The 11751-nt window shown below is 52.3% G+C and overlaps 5 protein-coding genes across 5 annotated transcripts; 2 read left to right on the forward strand and 3 right to left on the reverse strand.

The window, feature by feature from the left end:
* The first annotated feature begins 201 nt into the window (after positions 1-201).
* On the forward strand, positions 202-1959 carry ppe1 (putative ribosomal protein/carboxylic ester hydrolase (Ppe1)). The gene is made up of 5 exons (XM_073757768.1): positions 202-552; positions 617-1113; positions 1172-1262; positions 1319-1572; positions 1649-1959. The coding sequence occupies exons 1-5, from the start codon at positions 380-382 to the stop codon at positions 1882-1884; spliced, it is 1251 nt and encodes a 416-aa protein (XP_073616126.1). The 5' UTR covers positions 202-379; the 3' UTR covers positions 1885-1959.
* Positions 1960-1965: 6 nt separating this feature from the next.
* Positions 1966-4945, reverse strand: BDV17DRAFT_262300 (putative transcription initiation factor TFIID subunit). Its single transcript, XM_073757769.1, has 4 exons — positions 4690-4945; positions 4596-4639; positions 3730-4544; positions 1966-3681 (listed from the first exon to the last, which is right to left on the reverse strand). Exons 1-4 carry the CDS (start codon positions 4781-4783, stop codon positions 2613-2615), a joined length of 2022 nt encoding a protein of 673 aa, XP_073616127.1. The 5' UTR covers positions 4784-4945; the 3' UTR covers positions 1966-2612.
* Positions 4946-5460: 515 nt separating this feature from the next.
* BDV17DRAFT_290940 (mediator of RNA polymerase II transcription subunit 11) lies at positions 5461-6119 on the forward strand (the record flags this gene model as incomplete). The annotated part of the gene is made up of 2 exons (XM_073762019.1): positions 5461-5550; positions 5622-6119. The coding sequence occupies 2 exons, from the start codon at positions 5461-5463 to the stop codon at positions 6117-6119; spliced, it is 588 nt and encodes a 195-aa protein (XP_073616128.1).
* A 325-nt stretch (positions 6120-6444) lies between these two features.
* cap2 (F-actin-capping protein subunit beta) lies at positions 6445-7598 on the reverse strand (the record flags this gene model as incomplete). Its single annotated transcript, XM_073762020.1, has 5 exons — positions 6445-6518; positions 6574-6621; positions 6685-6954; positions 7035-7414; positions 7570-7598. The coding sequence occupies 5 exons, from the start codon at positions 7596-7598 to the stop codon at positions 6445-6447; spliced, it is 801 nt and encodes a 266-aa protein (XP_073616129.1).
* mph1 (3'-5' DNA helicase) lies at positions 7209-11462 on the reverse strand. The gene is made up of 2 exons (XM_073765151.1): positions 7570-11462; positions 7209-7414 (listed from the first exon to the last, which is right to left on the reverse strand). Exon 1 carries the CDS (start codon positions 11334-11336, stop codon positions 7878-7880), a length of 3459 nt encoding a protein of 1152 aa, XP_073616130.1. The 5' UTR covers positions 11337-11462; the 3' UTR covers positions 7209-7414; positions 7570-7877.
* Positions 11463-11751: the final 289 nt, after the last annotated feature.

The raw sequence follows: 11751 nt of genomic DNA on the forward strand, positions 1-11751 counted from the left end.
TTGGATTAACTGGGTGATCGGAGAAATGGCCAGAGCTGGGATCTCCAGTTATAGAGCAGCAGCACTCACGATGACGACGTTGACGTCATTGCTGGGATCGGGGAACCATGGAAGATCGTGCGTGCTGATCGCTTGCTTGAACCGGTCTCGCATGTCGGACAAGGTTGCTGGAATGCATGACTAGTCCTAGGCGAGTAAGTGGTCTTGATCGTGGACCTCTTATGAGTTGATCGTCTTTGAAGAAAGAGAATTAGTGGGGTTGGCGAAGCTAAGGTGAAGCTTTCCACCCCGCAACAGCCCATCTCCATCTTTTCTCTACTGAGTACTCCACGATACCCTCCAACTACTCTTTACCGCGCAGTCATCGGACATCGCAACTATGAGCGATCTGCAAAAATCGTTTGCCAAGTCGAAAATATCCAAACTACCCCCAGAACCACCGCCCATTCCCGAGTCTCTCCCTGAGGAGGACGGCGACTCCGCATCGTCAACAGACACAGTGACCCCGTCACCTACCAGACAATTATTTGCCCGACCAGGAGATCGTCGAGGGTGCGCAGACTTCCCTTTCCCAACGCAACTATCTAGAAATGGTCAGGAGGCTGAAGCAAGATAGGTCATCAACTTCCTTAGAATGGACCGATTTTTTCGCCCAAGAACTCTTCCTCCCACGACAGATCAATGACCTCGACATAGTGCACCATGTATACCTGACTCCGCCAACGGTATCGGGACCACTCTTCGTCACCCATCACGGTGCCGGTTCCTCGGGTCTGTCCTTTGCTACTTGTGCTGCGGAGATCCGCAAGATCATCCCCAGTGCTGGAATACTCTCTCCGGACGCTCGAGATCATGGTAGTACAACTGTGGCTCGGGCGAGTGAGGATGATGATGCCGACCCTGCAAAGATCCAGCTCGATCTGAGCTTGGACACACTAAACCAGGATCTCCTTTTCGTTATTCGCGAGACGCAAACTAGAATGGGCTGGGAAACTTTGCCGGATATCGTTCTTGTTGGACACAGCTTGGGCGGCGCGGTGATTACAGACGTTGCGAAGAAGGGCGAGCTGGGCGCGAAGTTACTGGCCTATTGTGTCCTGGACGTTGTTGAGGGTAAGTGGTCCATTTATCCTACTATCCAAGTCACCATGAAGCTCAAACACATGAAAAGGATCTGCAATGGACGCCCTCCAAAGCATGGAAACATATCTCTCTACTCGACCATCCCGCTTCCCCTCCTTAGCTTCAGGAATAGAATGGCAGTAAGTTCTCTCACTCAACCTTGAAACACGACATTGCCTAACAAACATGCACGCAGCACACGCTCGCGCACAATCCGCAATAGAACCTCAGCTCGAGTCTCTGTCCCATCTCTTCTTTACCACGAAGACGTCCCAGAAGACGCCTCAAACCCCTGGGTTTGGCGGACCAACCTCGCCGAGACAAAGCCCTTCTGGGAAGACTGGTTTGTCGGGCTAAGCCGAAAGTTCCTTGAAGCTCGTGGTGGAAAGCTGCTCCTCCTAGCCGGGACTGATAGACTGGACAAGGAGCTTATAATTGGGCAGATGCAAGGTGAGATTATGCTATTCTTCTTCCACTACGACTCGCAAGGAAAAGGAGCCCCGTATACTGACAATTCAATAAAAAGGCAAATACCAACTCCAAGTCTTCCCAGACGCAGGTCATTTCATCCAGGAAGACCAACCCGCCAGAACAGCGCAAATCCTCGTCGACTTCTACAAACGCAATGACCGGAGCGCACTAGTCCTACCTCCTAAGGTTGCCGATATGCAAGCTTCAGCCGCCATGAAAAAAGGATCAGGTAGCGGTTTACCGTCGGGGAAACCTGAGGGCGGAGGTACAGGCTCTCTCAAGAGGATTTAGTGTAGACTAACTACCTATAGACTAGAGTAGTAGAGTTATATGATGCCATGCTGGATATGTGAAGCTGGGCTTTGCTACAGGCTATAAATTGAGATAACACTACCTAGACAGAGAGCACAGTACACATACAATACTCGGAAGTTCTTATCTCGAGTACATGAGGCGGATGGCTCATTCCCTCCTATCCACCGCAAACCATCGTACCTTCCCTGCTCAAGGACCATGTGAAAATAAGGCAAGAAGGAAGGGGCGATGGAGGACCTACGCCGGTTGCTCCTTCCTAGCAAAACATCGTGCCTTCCTTATTCAACGATTACTCAAGCCCGAATTCGAAGGGAAAGTGCGATGGAGACCCCAGACGACGGTTGCTCCTTCCCCTTGATCAGGAACCTTGTGTGTTTGTGTCGATGTATCTTACTGGGTAGGGAAGGCGCGACGATTTTTCACCAAGGGAAGGTGTGATGGGGGGGGGGTCCTGTAAGTTGATGATTCACTTTTTATGCAATATAATTATAGACAGCCTTGATGGTACATGTCCTTCCCCGAGAAACACCAAAGCTGTCTTCAACCCAGCCGGGACGCCGTCAGGTTGCCTGCCAAAAGTCCATGCAAAAGAGAGGAAGGTCGTAGATAGAGATAATCGAAAAATGGGTATCCGGCGCCAGGTGTGCACGAAATCTTCTGGTTTTCAGGGTGACGACGGAAGTCGACGTCGCCAATCCAATTAATCAAGGAAGGTAAGCGCCACCGGCAATAATCAAATTCATATTGGTGAACTTCACCTTATATACTGGGCTCTTCTTCGTCGGGAACGCGCTGATCTGGTCTGGTGTCACGACGACATCTTTGCCCTTCTTCTTGCCGCTGCCGCCGCCAATTCCACCGGGCCCGACGGCACTTGATGATGGTTGCGCGGGGTTCGTTGTGCCGTTTGCACCGTCGATCTTTGTGCCTGCGCCGCCTTCACCGACAACGCGGCCCTGTGAGGGATCGTGGGCGGGGCCCGTGACGTCCCAGATACGGACTGTACCGTCTGCACCACCTGAAACGAGCACGTTGGACTCGACGCTCCAACTGAGCGACCAGATGCCGCCCTTACCATGGCCGCGCATGCGCTTGAGGAGGCGGCCGGGCCCAAGGTCCCAGAGGAGGATGGAGCCGTGGTCATCTGCAGAAGCGAGGGTCTTGCCGTCGCGGCTGCAAGAAAGAGCTGTGATGTTTCCTGTGTGACCAGTGAACATGCGGACTGCGTTACCCGTGGTGACGGCCCACATGCGCACGGTGTGGTCTGAGCTACCGGTGAAGATGTAAGCGGAGTTGGGGTGGAAACAGACGCAGTCGACGTCTTGCTCGTGGCCGACGAAGATGCGCTGTTGTCGGATATGGTCTGTTACCCAGAGTCTAGCGGTCTTGTCGTGTCCGCCGGAAACGAAGTAGTGACCGAACGGGCCCCATTGGAGATCCCACACTGGTTGGTCATGACCCTTGTAGACGACCATGCACTGCCAGAGATCGAGGGACCAAAGTCGGATCGTCTTGTCTGCCGAGGATGAAAGTAACCAGCGGGCATTCGTTGGCGCAACGGCGGTGTCGGTGGGTGTAGCTGACGGAGCGAATGCGACTGCATATATTGGCCCCGAGTGCCCTATCAGGCGGCGCGAGTTTGACGGGTGCTCGTCTACATTATCATCTGTTGATGTAATCTTCTTTCCATCTAAGCTCCAAACGCGGATGTACGACTCTTGCATGCCAGCTGCAACGAGCAGATTATCATCCGAAAAGTCAAGGCAGTTGACCCTAATTCGAGTGAGCGAAGATCTCGAATGCGTCCAAGGTCCGACTTACCCGTCATAAGTGTTGTGAAACGTGAACATGCAAACACTAACAGCCGGTCCAACACCTCCTGTTCTAGATTCGATCCTGAATCTATCGCGGTTCTCCTTGACTTTCTGCACCTCAATTGCCACATCCCGCGCCGTTGATGGAGGATACGGGATGTCAGAGCGAGTCGGAGCTTCATCGTCATCCTCTTTCTTGATGATCTGGTCAAGCTCCTGCACCAACGTCTTTTGACCAGGCCCGGGCGGATTTTTTGCGTCTTCATCTGCGAGTTCAGCACGCACATCACCTTCAAGAGCCTGCTCCATAGAAAGCTTCGCTAGCCTAAGTCGCGGCAGGGTACCAGCCATTGCAGGATTATCACCAGTGTACGCCGAGCCTGGATGATGGCCAGGAATGCCCTCGTCTTCTGTAGGGAAGCTCTGGCCCATGCCCGCTTGGCTGAGCATGGCCGCAAAACTGAATCTATCATCGACGGCTCGCTCCTTGGTGATGATGGTACAGAAACTGCTCAAAATAGCCGACATGACCGAGCCACCCTCTTTCTGCTTGCTTTCGAGAAACTGCATCAGACTGCCAAAAGCGGGGTTGCTGAGGACCAGGCGATATTTGTTGCCGCGATATAACTTGGCAATTGAGTTGTCTTGGACGTGCTCAGGCAAGCTGATAGGCTCTAACGCCCGGATGTCTTCCGTGTGTTCTGGCAAGAACAGGTTCTTGTTGTTATCGAAGAACTGCCTGGCCTCTGGCGTATATAAAGAGGTGACCATATTCAAGAAAGAATAGACGAAAAGTGGCCACAGAACGCGTCGAAGTTCCGGCTGAAGAATTGTTAGTTCGCAGCATTAGATTTCATGACAGCAAGGTCTCACCTTGTACAAGTCCAAATTATCTTCGACCCAGACCTTGAGCAAATCTAGCAACGGACTTAGCCTCATTCCCGCGAGAATTTCAATAACACCATACCAAAGCCCATCCGGTACTTAGGCCTCGCATCCTCTCCCAAAGCAGGCAATGGCCGTCCATCAATCTCCTGGTTCGCAGACTCCATCCGAAGCATAGCCTCCGTCCGACTATAGCCCTTCTTGGCCAGATAGTCAATGACCTAGAAATAACTCAGCAAGGCACATTACTATAACACCCCATGCCATGACTTCAATTCGAACTCTAGTCACCTGATGGAGAAAAACCGCTCACTCACAATCTGATTCAAGTTCTGTTGGGACATCGCACCGCTCGGTGGCGGCGGCGCAGAGGGTCCCGGTGTCGGCGCTCCAACAGGCGTAGACGCCATCTGCTGCGAATGAGGAGGCATCGATACACCAGCTCCGGGGCCCATACTCCCACTTCGGGGAGCAGGGCTCGGGGCCCCGCCAGGCGCAGACATGTTCTTTCACTTCACCCTGTCTGGAACACTTCTTTCTCTCACTCGGCCTAGGTGAACTTGGGGAGTGGAGTTGAATCAAGATGAATCTACGCGGCCGTGAAGATTACCGACGCGCGACGACGCAGAAGTGAAGAATTGCTAGGACGCGATGAGTTCTATCCAGTATCTTTTGGTTTTGATAGAAGTCGACGACGGGCGCCGGCGCTCGGCTGACATAAGCGCTGAATCCCCAGAATATACACGTGACAGGCAGCCCGTCATTAGTCGGGGAATTCGAGATGATCTGCTTCAAGTGTCTCTACAGAGTATCTGAAGAACCAAACAACTACTTTGATTGAAGCGAGATAAACATGGCTGAAGAAAACAACCCCGAGAACCAGAGCCCAGCTCAACTTTTCACATCCGCCGATCGCATTCGCCAATTGAATGACATCGACCAAGTACGACCCTCAGAACCTAAGCTTTATACAAAACACCAAGAATTCTCACTGACCTTGTTGTTCTTTTCCAGGACGTCGCCAAATTAATCTACTCCGCCGGCCTCGCAGTCCAAGCTCTCACAAACGCCCGCTCAAACGACCCCTCATCCTCATCCTCTACAACGTTCAGCTCGAACAACCCAAACAACAGCACAAGCACAAACACTCTCGAAACGCACAAAACCCGCTTCAAAGAAGCAACATCACAATACTTCGCCCTCCTCTCATCCATCGACGTCCGACTCCGTCGACAAGTCTACGCGCTTGAAGAAGCGTCCATTCTCGCGCCAGACTCGGCGGGCGCCAGGACTGAGGGGTCTTTCGCTTCGGCTGCTGCGGCTGCGGGGGCGTCGAATCCGTTGGATGTTAGTTGGCTGAATAGTCGGAAGGATACGGTTGGGAAGGAGAAGGAGGCGGAGCTTTGGAGGGCTGCGAGGGAGTTTGTGCAGACGAAGAGGGGGGATGGTGGTGGAGTTGGGGAAGGGGGAAAGGATAAGGATGCGAAGGCGGAAGGGATGGAGGTTGATTAATCACGTTGATGTTGGCTACTCTCTATGTAATGGGCTATATATGGAGCATATGGTGGGAAGTGGGGGGGGGGGGACGCGTTGCTGGCGGACTGCGACAACCCGCATGATTTGATGGAGCGATCTCTCTTAATTTAACATGGTGGACGATTGCATTGCGTCCGATAGAGGAAAGGAGTTACGATACCCAAAATCGAATGCATTGCGATACGCAGTAGTTCTCCCTCTGCCGCGCTGTAGATAATATGTATTGCAGCGTACATACAAGAACTGAATTGCATTTGCAGCAAACACTGGAAATAAGCGCTAAACCATTGAAAGAAACAAACTACCGCTGTAGACCCCGAAGCATCTCCTGCTGGGTAGCCCTATCCCTGTTGGTCTCCGAGAGCGGTCCAATGCCTAAGAAAACCGTTAGCATTAACGCCAATTTGATACCAGGAAGGGGCAGGCATACTCCTAAGCTCACCAACAACATCCTTAGCCTTGCCAAAGTAAACCTCCTCTGCAGCAACATTTCATTAGCACATACCCTTCCCCCTCGGGGCATCTGAGATAAAGTACGTACGCAGCAAGTTCCTCATCTTCAACTCCATATCCTCAACCAGTTTGCCAACATTGGCAACATGGCTCGCATCCGACTCTACGGGTAAATCGACCTCAATCTGCCGGGTCATGTTCCCGCTTAGGTCCATCTCACCAAGAGCCTCGGTCTCGTTAGAGAGGTGCAGGATCACCGTGCTGGTGAGCTTGTAGTGCGCCAGACGCGCCCGGTCAGTCGCTTCGAAGACGTGGATGCTGTCCCATTCGCCGGAGTGTTTACCACCGGGGGATACGCCTGTCGTCGTAATAATGTATCAGCACCAAACACCAAACACCATTACAAGGCCCATTGAAGGAAAAGGAGTGGATACATACCCTTCTTCAAAAGGATAACACCCGCAAACCCATCATCCAAGTCCCAAAAGTAGACACTCCCCACACCCCCCTCATAATACAGTTCACGATAAACATCAAACGCCTCATTCGCCGCAACCTCCAGCCTTCTCACGCGTTCAGAGGGAACCGTCCCATCGTCAAGGGGCGGATCGAACTCATTGCTCCAGGGGGACCGGTAGCTGTCGCCGTCGCGGTTATAGTCGCAGAGCAGGTAGTCGCGCTTCGTCTTGGGACAGCGGCGGATCTCGAGGGGTTGGTCGACCGAGCTGAGCAGGTCTTCGGTGAGGTCGGGGACTATGTTTGTTATTGCTGACAGGTTCTGCTTTGTGTCGCGCGGGTTTAGGCGGCGGAGGAGGTCCCTAATTGTTGCAGATGCGTGGTGGTCAGTGGAGGCTGCACGTATGTAGGTAACTGCAGCTGCGAGCGGGGTTTGGTTGGGGTAGCAGGGAAGACGTGGGTTGATTCTGGGATGGAATAGGGAGAGTAGGTGGGAGAGCCTTGTGGGAATGCTTACAGCGCACTGTCGAATTGAGCGTCTGCCATTGTTGTGAGGTTCTGGGATCGTAGCTGTGTGCTGATGCTGTTTACTTGCTGTTTCAAGGTGTCCCTGAAGGCGGAGGCCGGACGGGAGGTGCGTGGGCGCAGCAGCTTTAACGTGGCGTTAGACAGGAGCTCCACCATCGGCCATCGGAGTTACCAATACTATACTAGAATATCGGTACACAAAGTCAAGCTCAAGAAAGGTATTGTAAGTTCTTGGGTATTGTCCTGTCCCTGTCCTGAATCTTCCTTCAATGATACAGCCCAAAGATATTCCAATCATTACTCGTCACTGTCATCATCAAGTACAATTCTCCTCTCCTGCGAAGATCGACGCTCGGCGTCCGGCGCGAGAGCGCTGTGGTCAGAAAATTCGGAGACATGCTCAACGTCCTCAATCTCGCTGATTCTCCGGGGAGCCTTGAAGGGATTTGGTCGTGGAGAGCCTGCCAATTCTGCGAGCATCTGGCTCGCAGATGGGAGCTCATCATCAGTGTCGATATCTCCGATATCATCAATATTTCCAGTATCTTCGGGTAAGTATTGGGGCTCAGGAAGCTTTCGTAGGTATTTCTTTGAGCTCGGACAACGTTTAATAGCCGAGGATTTGGTAGATAGAAGGGAGTCTTCTGAGGAGAGGTTGGATTCACGAGCTAGTACCTCTTTGTAGCGCTCATTGCAGTCAGAATTGACCTGTTTCATTCGGTGCAGCGCGTCAATGACACGAGTGGTAAGAGAGCCATGTTTTACCAGTTTTGTCGGACGCTGGACTGACTGGAGTTGCGGAAAAGCGTCGCTTCGAGGATAGCGAATGTACTCAGGACTTGTACCACCTACATTCTGGTAGTGCCTCTCGAGTTCCCTCTGTTGTGCTGGAGTGAGCAGGACATCGTCGAGGTCTGGGACTGACACTGGCTCTGGCGTAGGTGCCCGAGGTTTCCGCTTCTCCTTCGGTTTCGCTGGCGTTTTCTCTTTCGATTTTGATGACCCCGCTAAGGTCGATGCCTTTGTGAACCCCGTTTCGACATTGTCGGGCATGTGAAATTGCTTCGGTGGCTTCTTTGGGACCCGTGCTTTGCGTTTTTTAGGCTCTGGAAGATCGCCAGCTTCGTTCTCGTCCGGGATATCAATATGTCGTTTATCAGCAACGGGCTTCACTCCGCTCGGTAGAATGCGTGGAGATCGATCGTCATGGAACGTAAATTGTGTGCCGCTAGCTATTAGCTGCTGCATCTTTTCATAATTGTCCTTAGCCTTGAGATAGTTTTCTTCCTCCTTGCCCTGCATCAGGAGAAGAACAATGTTACCAGCTCTTTTTCGGCCTGTTCGTCCCATGCGTTGCAGCATGCGGATGGGAGACGCTGATGAATCGTAGCACACAATGAGGTCGACTTCACCAATATCCAACCCTTCCTCACCAATTGAGGTCGCCACAATGGTGTTATATGTTCCTTTTTTGAACTTCTGGACAATGTCAAGTTGGGTCTTTTGACCCATTCCTTCTGAGCCTTTGGCGCTGCTTTGCCCAACAAAAACATGAGGTCGAATCATGGGCTCGTACCGCTTGAGCAGCCTCGTCACTTCTTCAGCGCTGTCTCGAAAGTGTACGAATATCATGACCCTGGTAGCTGTCTGATGGTCACCGGACGGGACATGAGCCCCCTCACCAGCATCCATGAAGTGGTTCAAAACAACCTGCTTCACGTATTCCAGCTTCGGGTGTCCGATAAACTCAGGGTTGGTGGTCCACGGTCTGAGGTAGTTCATAAGCTTCTTGAAGTGCTCATCTCCCACAATCCGGCGTTGATATTTTCCGCCTTTCTTTCCGTCTGTGTTGGATTGAAAATGTAAAAGATGACGATACAATGGGGTAATCCCGTGATACTTGAGCAAGTCGATCCCGTGTGCCATGCTCGCAAGGACGGTAAAGATGGCATTAATTTTATTTTTCAGGCCGAAATGCACATTTCGTCCAGCGTCGGAGAGCATCCACTGCTGCCTCGCTTTGGTGAGCCCGAATGGAGTCAACGCCATCGGATCTCTTCCCCAGTACGCGTTCAGGTTACGCAACTCGTCGACGAGTGGCTGTAAGGTGCTGGACAAGAGGTCCATGCATAGAATCATCTCATCTGAGTTTTGGAACGTTTGAATGTCTGTGTTCCTTGCATGCACATACTCTCGAATGTCGAGTGACTGCTCAGTGCGAATCTCTACCCTCGCGATATCTAGGCCATCAACGACGGCTTGTACTGATTCGACAGTAGACCCGGGTGTTGCTGTCAGTGCTAAAACTCGAAAGCTCTGATTGAAACGCCGGAGAAACTTGACGACTTCTACATAAGCATAGCCGCCAGTAGCACGGTGAGCCTCGTCTACCACGAGTAGCACAATGCGTTTCGGGTCGGCTATCCCAGATTTGAGGTCGTTGGTCAAAGTCTGGGGAGTCATGAAGAAAACCCGTTTCGTCTTCCATTCTTCTGCGCGGACGCCGGGCGGAGCCTCGCCTGTCAACATGGTGGTCTGGGAACGTGGAATGCCCGCAATCTGGAGACATGCAGAAATCTGCTGAGCCACTAGCGGCTTTGTCGGAGCAACAAAGATTATCTGAGCATCTTTAGTCCAGTGCAGCCAATTCAGCATAATGGTGGCGGCGATAAAGGTCTTTCCTAGACCTGTAGGTAGAGCTACTAGCAAGTTATGAAACAAGCCTTTCTGGGTTATATTGAACTGGTAGTCGCGAGTCTTGCCTAGATTCGTCGGATACACCCATGTGTCCAAGGCTTCCTGGTTGAGTTTGTGCTGAGTTGGTGGCTCAAGCTTATCCGGCGGAGACATCACTTGCTCTCCGCGCGGAGGTTGTGTTGCTGGGCTTCGAGCAGCCATACCAAATAGTGTCGTTTGATGGACACCTAGGGGACGATTTCGAGCCTGAGAGGCCGTCCAAGGTACCTGCGGCATTTGTCTCGCTGGAGGCGATAGGGATAAGTCTGAGTCGAATGCATCGTCTGGAATATCATCGAAGAGATCGACTGAATCGGCGACCGGAGCCGAGGCGGGTTCGGGCTCATGGCCATTACTTTGGGCGTTATCAGGGTCTGCAGTGGCTATTGGGCCCCTCCATGGGTTCTCCTCTTCAAATGACTGAAGTGATGCCTCGATTGCAGCTTTCAGACCTTCGTCGTCTCCATAGTCCCGCTCTTGCTCGTGGCTTCGTCGTTGGGGTTCGGGGGCGATCGTATCCATGACCAGGGGCGGAGGTACGGGATCGGGTTTCTTCCAGCGAGGGCCTCGGATCATCTCCGGTGGTGAAGGGGGCTGGGTCAACTGCGTGACGAATATGTTTTCTCGCATATTGCTCTGCTCCGGAACGAACGTCTTGTACCGGGGTTTCTGCTCGCCCAAGTCATCACGAGAATAGAAAGGCGATCGACCTGGAGAGGAGGATCGATGGCCGTCTTCATCGTTGTAAGAATCGGAGTTCGCTTCGGAGATCTCAGTGTTACTGTCTTCGTCGCTGTTCCGGCGCTGTCGTTGAGCACTTTTTGATTCCTGAGAGCTCAAACGGCGTCGTTTGGCTGACCTTGGGGAGTGGTCGTCGTGGACTACGAAGTCATCCAGGTCATCGTACAGGTAGTTGGAAGAGCCTCCATCAAGGTCGGACATGTCTGTTAGGCGTTTCCATCCGACATCCCAGATATCTCCAGACCTGTGGAGTGGCCGCGGGAACGCGACGCGAGCCATCACGTAATCATGTGATACAAGTATGCCTTAGGCTCCAAGGCTTCAGAAGCTCTCGGTCAGCCAATCGGCAGTTCAGACTGTGCACGATAAAAGCGGGCTCATTCTAGTCCGATCGAGGGTTTTGCCGACCGCAGCTTATCACTTTATCAGTGGCAGTCACTACTACTTAGTCTGAATCATTGAGGTAAATCTATGGGTCCATTCGCCCCCGGATTTCCCTCTGTTCGACCCTGCCAGGATCGCCCAGAATAAACAATCTCCTGACCCTTGCTGCGTTTGATTAGTGGCGAAATGGACACCGCACAAATGCACGCCAACAGGAGTCAATCAAGATTAATCTCATTTCAATTTCGTGCCACTGACCGGATGATCTCGATCGAACAGCTTGGCCCAAAGCAGGGAAAAAGATCGGTTG

The sequence above is a fragment of the Aspergillus undulatus genome (assembly GCF_047715775.1).
Source record: "Aspergillus undulatus strain CBS 261.88 unplaced genomic scaffold BDV17scaffold_21, whole genome shotgun sequence".
Taxonomy (NCBI): domain Eukaryota; kingdom Fungi; phylum Ascomycota; class Eurotiomycetes; order Eurotiales; family Aspergillaceae; genus Aspergillus; species Aspergillus undulatus.